This window comes from Morone saxatilis, unplaced genomic scaffold (assembly GCF_004916995.1).
Source record: "Morone saxatilis isolate NCDOM2014 unplaced genomic scaffold, NCSU_SB_2.0 Contig7, whole genome shotgun sequence".
NCBI classification, from domain to species: domain Eukaryota; kingdom Metazoa; phylum Chordata; class Actinopteri; family Moronidae; genus Morone; species Morone saxatilis.
Genome location: NW_023340246.1, coordinates 19422056 through 19430717, shown reverse-complemented (window position 1 = coordinate 19430717; position 8662 = coordinate 19422056). Strand labels below are relative to the sequence as shown.

Genomic DNA, 8662 nt, shown 5'->3' with positions numbered 1-8662 from the left:
GATAACTTCTGTTATGAATTGGCGCTATACAAATAAAATTGAATTGAATTGAATTGAATTGAATTGAATTGTTAATCAGTTAATGTTAGCACGGTGACATGCTTAACTAATATTGTAACACATAAAAGCTTTGGATATGCAGACAATTTGTTGATAATATATGGAGCATCCCCAGACTTGTCTTTTGAGGGAAGAGTGAGAGGCATTATTGGACACAAAATTATTTCTGGAATCAGCTGAACAGCATGCTGACAGAAATGTGATGGGTGAAAAAAGCCTTTTAGGCAAATATGAGACAGAAGCTGTTCAGGAGTAGACCCTCCCTGCACCCTAGACATCCAGTCATTGCTAATGTCTGTGCCAAAATTAAATAGAGGCACATTCTGGATGTGTTTATTTTAAGATTAGTGCATTCCCAGGCCCCAAGATGGCTCAAGACCAAGTGCACTAACTGTGGAAAAAAATGACACTGTTTCCATCTTTGCTGAATCTGTTTATGTGTGTTTATCTCATTTAAAAATACAGCATGCACTTGTTGTCCTAGGAGACTTAATAGAGAGGAAAGTTTTGCTGGCACAAATCCACTGCTCATCATCACCTTCAGACACATCTCAGAGTCTCGTTCACAAGTTGCTCCAGTCTCCAGTCCACCAGTGTCTGTGGGATGGTGAAAGGAAACCGAGGTGAACAGGGAGGTAAAATGCAAATAAAACAATCCAAAATATAAAACTTCTTGCTGTAAAGTGACAGTGCTGAATACTTTACCTGAAGTGACTAGCTAAATTCTTGCAGGAGCAATTAGATCTGATTCTTTTGACTTGAGAAAGTAAATGTTTAGACATGAAAAGAGTTAGGTACTCAAACAGAAGCCCACAAACTATTTCACCCACTCTCTTTCATTCAACAAGGGCCAAAAGATAAGTTCATTATGTACTAGTTCATTCAGAAGTGTGTAATGGACACAGTCAAAGGTCGGTGAATTGAGACGGGTGAGAAATGATGATTTGTACAACTTGGGAGGACAGATTGTCTCAGATTGCACTCAGTTATTCATATGAAAATTTTAAATATTTGTTTGAAGAAAAACAGATAAAAAAAGATTGCAGTGTTCTTTGCTGCCTTTCCTTTATGCGTTAGCGCCACCGGGTCCATCAACAGAATAGCATGAAACTAGATGATGGAGTGTGAATCATCAAGCATGTGTCCTCATTCAGAATATGAACAAAACAAACGGACAAAGTCATAAACACATTGCAACACAGCTCTACTGGTGTTCGAATCTCCACAGGGTTCAACGTGTGGCGGTTAGTTTGTGGTAATGCGATTAAAAACGAATTATTTTGTTTATATTTTATGCAACCATAAAGACATTTTAAAATGACATTGAATGTCCAGTGTGTAACATTCAGGATCTATTGGCAAAATGGACTATAAAATTCATGTTTTCATTAATATATTATCACCTGAAAGTTGTGTTTTCGTTTCCTTAAAATGAGCTGTTGTTATGTACAGAGGGAGAAGGTCCCCTTCTACGGAGTCTCGCATGTTTACAGTAACTCAGAATGGACAAACCAAACGCTGGTTATAGATACGGCCTTTTGCTTTTTTCACAGTTTAGCAGCCGCCATAGCTCCTCCTACATGATGGAAGGTGAGCTGTGTTCAATTGGTTGCAATCTGCAACTTCACTGCTAGATGGCATTAAATTCCTACAAATTGGTCCTTTAAGACATGCCTGCATCTTAGTAGAGGGCCTTGAGGGAAAATCTAGCTTAGCTTAGCAAAAACTGGATACAAAAGGAAAGGAAAAGCCTGGCTCTGTCCAAAGGGAACAAAATCCAGCTTTTTCTTTTAAATTCACTCATTAACACACATATTATTGTTTAATCATTAAAATAAAGATGAATATAAATGGGACAATGACAGAGCTTTTACACAGGGTTATGTGTCAGACTGTTTCTTTGTAACCTTTGGAAGCTTAACTGGTTGCCAGGCAACTGGTATTTCCCCAAATGTCAAACTTTTAATATTTCTATCTATTTTGTTTGTTGGGCGTTTCACTAAATACATGTGTAACCAATAATATAAATCAGTAACCATTAACTAATACATTTACTATACTTTATTGCAGCTCAGCTCAGCCAACAACTTGAAGTACCAAGAGGGCATTGCGATTTCTGTTAAGTTTTTGTCTCAAAAAGACCAAACATATAAAAAAATGTATTCATTTTTATTCTTAATTCCACACTAAAGGCCACCTATGAGCTCTTGTAGTGCCTCGGTGCCAAGAATGTACAGAGCGGCTCTCTTGGGAGCTGCAGAGCATCACTTAACATTCCCTGTGAAGAGCTGTGCTGTTAGGCAGCGTAACCTAACAACCACACAGAGGAAACAAACAGAGACGAGGGGAGACGCTCATGAAAGCAGAGCAGGATCAACATTACTAGGATTAATCACATTTCCAAAATAGAGGCACCTGTAGCGACTCATATCTGCAGACGAGATTACGCTCGCTAAATTTAGGTCACAAATGTAAATGAGTAGAGACATCTACACTGATGTGGGTCTTCTGTATTCCCAGAAGTCTGTATGATGATTAATTAAATCTAGTTTTAAGGAAGTCTGAATTGTGGATTTAATGCCAATCTACCCACCAGAATTAGATTTCCCCCCTCTTATTTTCATTCAGTCAGCACTCAATTGATGAATCTACCAATAGTTTCAGTTGTAGGCAGTGGTGGAAGGTAACTAAGTGACTTCCATTTTATGCAACTTTATACTTCTACTCCCTTACATTTTAGAGGCAAATATTGTACTATGTACTCCACTACATTTGTCTGACAGCTTTAGTTACTTTTCAGATTACAGTTTTTCATACCCTTCTTCTCCAGTGAAAAGCATGTATCTCCACATATAAATATAAAATATGATGCATTGCTGTAGATTAAACTACCCAACAGTTTATAAAGTAGTTAAATGAGCTCAACCTTAAACATCTACAGCAGTAAAATGCAACATACACATTAATGCAGCATTAATATTAATCCAAAAACATCTTCTATAATAGTAAAACACTGACAGGGACCATTTTACTGCATAATGAGTACTTCTGGTACTTAAGGTACATTTTGGTTTTATACTTTTATTGAAGTAAGAATTTGGATGCAGGATTTTTATTTTTAGTGAAGTATTTTAACAGTGAAGTATTGCCACTTTTACTTTTAACATTTCTGAATACTTTTCCACCGCTGGCTGTAGACTACCTGTTTACACAGTTGAATCATTTCATTTATAACAAAACATCATATTTTATAAACTCTTCATATGTTTCCTGTGCAAAATAAGATCTAATGAAGTAGGTCAAAAGTGGCATGAAATTACTCAAGTAAAGTACAAGTATCTAAAAAAAAAAGGTACTCTTGCAGGCCACATTACAGACTGTATGTGAGGATGAGACATGATGTCATTGCGAGGGCGGAGTTATGCAAATGAAGGCGAAGAAGCAAAGAGGAGGATGTGAGCGTCGGTCCCTCTCATCACCATCACCACCACCACCACCACCATCCTCTGAGTGAGGTGTGTCTGCGCCCCTGGAGCTGCACACATACAGACAGAGCGCCGGTGCACCGACTGAAAGCGACTCCCATCTCTTTGTCCATTCGGAACATGGCGTCAAAATGTCCAAAATGCGACAAGACGGTGTATTTCGGTAAGTGCATGTTTTCTGTGTAACCGCCCAACATCATAGGCGAAAGCTCTCAGCTGCTGGGTGGCAGAGTTTGGAAAGACAATACGCTATTCTTCCTTTCATTCATTCATTCATGCATCCTTTAGTATTACGTTTGTTTAAACCGGACTAGATTCATTATAAGCCGCAGATGCAGAGTTCATAGAGGGAATGAGATGACGTGCACCCATAGACAAAAAGGGATTTCATTTTGTGACATTATTATATAATTATTTTATAAATGTAATATCACATCTAACAGACATAGAGGGATATTGTACAACATATAGCTGCTTGCTTTAATTCATGACTCTTATAAATCTTCTTCTTTTTATAGGAGTATGTTTTATTACAGGTGGGGCTTGTTAATATGGAGAACATTAATATGATGATAACACACCTACTGATGCATGCCAGACCAGTATTATATGCAAACAGTCTGCTTTGAACAATAATGTGTGTATTTTTTCACAAAATAAGCACATTCAAATCCTTAAAAAAGGCTTATCGACCAACATTTTGTCAATTTCTAAAGTTTTCCTTTAGCTGTCTCCTACTTCACTGTAAAGTCCATTCATTGTATGTGCACTGGAGGGTTTACATCACACTATAAGTTGTCATGTTCGTAGGCCCCTCCCCCTTAAAAATCTGATTTTTAGTGGGCGCAGAGAAACTTTCCACTTTCAGCAGATGAATGTGAAAACATCCTTCTAGTGTCAAATTCTGCACAGACATCATTCTGCACAGTGAAGCTCAAAGCTCAGACTTTAATGTTCCAACAGGAGGATTATAGTAATACAACAAAATGTCCATTATAAACTCACCGCTGAGTGCCACAGACATACAGTAGGAGCCTAAATATTATAGCAATGTATCACCAGGGAGAAGAACAGCTAATATCCTGATCTAATAACCCTTTGTCTGTATCTGAAGTCTAGTCTGTGCTGCCTCATTTTTGTTCTCCAGGTTTTCTAACTATATTGGAAGTGAATGTGACAGTTTCTCTCAAAAATGTCCAATAATTCTTCAGATGACTAGTCCCAGACTAAAAGTGGTAGCAGCTCCGTCTCCACGCAGCCCAGACTGGGCTATAAATTGTTCACTATCTTTGGATAAGATTACAGGGAGCCATTAACAGTCCTGTTTGCTTGTGGCCATCAGCCTAAACTTTGTTATCTGACAGCTTATGACAAATCGCCATCTTTACATTTATGGTCGCGTTTACATAAGGGTGGAATAAGTTTAGGTGGGTTGATCCCTGCTGGACACATCTTTTGTTCCCTTTCCCCTGACTGTAAGCAGTGCTGTTGAATAGTCGTGAGGAAAAAAAGGGGTGATATCATTTTACTTAGGAGTCAGTTTAGTGACCATATATCAATTTTCAGCTTCTATTCATTTTGGAGCTGCACCACATGGCATTGTAAATAATTTATTGATTGCACAAGCGTCGCATGGATTGATTTTCTTTTTGTTCTTTCCCCTTCATCTCTCTGGGGAACAGCAGCCAAACCCCACCCTGCAGGTCCAACCAAACACATTCTCTCTTTTTTATTTGAAACTCTGCATTAAATGTACAAGAGATACGTTTCCTCTGGCAGTGTGAGTTGTTTCGTAGCCGCATGAGGGATTTATTGTGGTGGAAATGCATTTTATAAATATTAAGCTCAGAAATCTATTTTGGGATTTAGAGCTTCAAAGTCGTCCGTATCCATTGAATCAGTGAATAAACCAGAACTCAAAAGAAGGAAGGAAGGAAGGAAGGAAGGATGAGTAAAATACAGGACTATGCATGCAGTTTCATCATTAACTTAATAAATGAAGACATTTAAATATTAATGGAGATTTTTCTCTAGAAGTTGCTGAATATTTTTAATGATAAGCACACTACTGTACTGTACACACACACACACACAGCCGTGCCCTGCACCATCAATGCCAAGGTGACTTACTGTCACATATCACAGTGACAGGCTGGCCAGTGAGTGTAAACAGGAAGTGTCATGTTGTATCAGGGCCTCAGTGTATCTGCTGGGATATTCTGGGAGGAGGACAAAGAGATAAATGACTGTTAGTCTCTCCCTCTGTCCATCTTCCTGTCCTTTCGGCAACAGTGTCTGTGACTGAAACAGTTCAGTAACTTGAACAAAGGCTTTTTTTAGGAACTGTACAAGAATTCTTGGGGTGGCGGTCGGTGAAGATAACGGGTAGTCTTAAGTTTTCCGGGAGAGCAAGGCGGAGTTCCCATCACATGCAATCTGATCTTTTAAATTCTGATCCGGGCCACTTTAAAATGTGGTCCAAATCAGACCTCAGTGAGAACAGTCATATCAGAATTCATGTGACTTTTAAGTCACTCTAGATCTGTGTTCGTCATGTGGGTCACTTCAGGACCTGGCCTTTTCACACTGGGATCTAACACGGGCCACATTTAACAAAGAGTGCTAAAGTTTGTAGTGTTAATGTAGCCTTAATTACATATGATATTGTTGGGTAACTTGTAAAGTCTCATCTGAATCTACAATAATACATTTATGTGTTCACTATATTTTGTGTTATTAAACTGAATCTGCAAACTAGTAACTAAAGTTATCAAAGAAATGTAGTGAAGTAAAAACTACATTCATTTTTCTCAGTTCAGTCCTCTCTGGGTCACTTCAGAACACTGCTCCAGTCTGCCTTTTTCACAGCAGCCATTTTGACATAAAATAATGTTGGTGTTACCAATGATACAAATTAAGGTTCTGTTCTGTTCAGGTCAATCATTGTCAGGGGGCTGTCTTTGTGCCTGTTGGGTCACTGGAAAGGCTCTGCTACACTAAATGGAATGGGACCTTAATTAGTGTCATTGGCATCACCTGTGATACCCTATCATTTCATATCAAAATGGCTGCTGCGAAAAGGGTCTGTTCTATTGTAGTGCTGTCTTTGTGCATATTGGCTCACTGGAAATGCTCTGCTACAACAAACTGAAATTAGTATCATTGGTAACACCTGTGTATATACCTACTATTTTATGTCAAAATGGCTGCAGTAAAGGTCTAATGATTCTAGGAGTTATCATTTTAACACTGCTCATCATATTTCAACGTTATTTTCAAGACTGGCTTTTAGAGTTAAGCTTAGAAATGGGTTTAGCATGGCGTAAGGCTTGGGCATGTAGCTGTCATACCTAATGTGTTCAGTAGCTTTATAAAAAGTCTATAAATTAATATGACTCAGAATTGGAATCCCACTGCGTGACTGTGCTCTCCTTCCAAACGCAGTGGAAAGAATGTGCTTTAGGTTGATATGAGCTCCTAAGTGGCTGTCAAGTGTCGTCTGTATCATGGAGCAAACTGCTCTGTTATAATTCAGAATACGTTTTTACATTTGTCTTTTCTTACGCTAACAATAGTACATTACCCCCTGCAAAATCTGAATAGCACTGCACGTCGGTTCCATTAACACATTGATTCTTTAATTATAATTTACAAATGATTCTGATTTCTGATTCCTCTAAAGACGATATTGACGTTTCTGTCAAAGCTGCCTGCCTGCTACCTGTCGTTGTATCCATGTGAAGATTTATTTGTTTGTGAATAAAAAGTCACATTTTCTTGACCTCCTTGACATCTGGCATTAAAAAGCAGCTTATTTAAAGACATAATGAGGATGAATCACATTTGCAAGAAGGGAACACTTTACTGCAGTTCAAGGAGTGCCAAGCTTGAAAAACATTGCAGCTCTGCAAAGCTGCCTGTTGGTTTCTTTCCCCTCTTAGATCCTGCCTTTGTGTAGAGATTGAATGGTTCCCCGCCTATTCTTTTACTGTTTCTGTCAGATTTATTTCCCAAAATATAGCTTTTATAACCTTTTTTTTCAATATTTAACCTCTAGAGAGTGTATCAAAGATGTGTACATAGCAGTTTACATTTTTCACCCTTGTACTTGTTGTAATATTCTGTCTGATTTGATTGGGGTTTCTGAAACAATTCTGTTTCTCCTGTCTCCTATAAACCCTTTTCAGTTGTACTTATCACAGCAGCCACTCTGACATGAAGTAGTAGGGTAAACACTGGTGTTACCAATGATACTAATTAAGGTTCTGTTCCATTCAGGTCAAACATCTTTGTGCATGTTGGCTCACTGGAAAGGCTACACTAAATGGAATGGGACCTTAATTTGTGTCATTGGCAACACTTGTGCTACCCTATCATTTCATGTCAAAATGGCTGCTGTGAAAAAGGTCTATTATTATCTGGTCCATTCATCATTCGTCTCTTCTTCTGCAGCGGAGAAGGTGTCGTCTTTAGGGAAAGACTGGCACAAGTTCTGTCTGAAATGTGAGCGCTGCAACAAGACGTTGAATCCTGGAGGCCATGCTGAGGTATGATGCATTATTTCAGAGCAATTTATTAATGTAATATGTTTAGAATTAACATATTATACCCACAGTGTTGTATATAAATATGTGTCCCAGGATTGCCTTTTGACTGAACATGAGGGACCAGTGATGGAAGATGATAGAAGTAACCATTGATGTGTGTGAAACCATTTGCAGTCACAGGCTGTTTCTAAAACGCTTGGTGTGCATGTACACTAATACCAAGAGAACCGAGATATAACTTGGCCTTTGACAAAAGAGAACAACAGGAACAGGAGGAAGTATTGAGGGTTTCCTTGTGGTCAGATTCGAACAGTTAGTCTATTGACTTTCTAACCACCCGGAACAATGACTGTACAAGTTTGACCACAACGAAACCGCATTTACTTCCTGTTGAGGTTACATTCTCTGCAATCAGCCTGAATTTGAGGATCTGTTCACATCAAGCGCATTTGTAACAGTTGATTCATCTTTGGAGCATCTCTTTCTTTGTCCAGATAAAAGCAATGTCATTTAAATCAAATGGCCACCAAATAGTTGCACCTGTATTTTTACTTACTTAAGTAAGTAAAA

General features: G+C 38.5%; 1 protein-coding gene across 1 annotated transcript in view; it reads left to right on the top strand.

Annotated features, from left to right (window-relative positions):
* Positions 1–3510: 3510 nt before the first annotated feature.
* Positions 3511–8662, top strand: part of LOC118341054 (cysteine-rich protein 2-like) — a gene marked incomplete at its 3' end in the record, with an annotated part of 8714 nt that continues 3562 nt past the window's right edge. The window contains 2 exon segments of the mRNA XM_035679227.1: positions 3511–3708; positions 7998–8092. Of these exon segments, the coding sequence (XP_035535120.1) occupies positions 3666–3708; positions 7998–8092 (138 nt within the window). The 5' untranslated portion in view covers positions 3511–3665.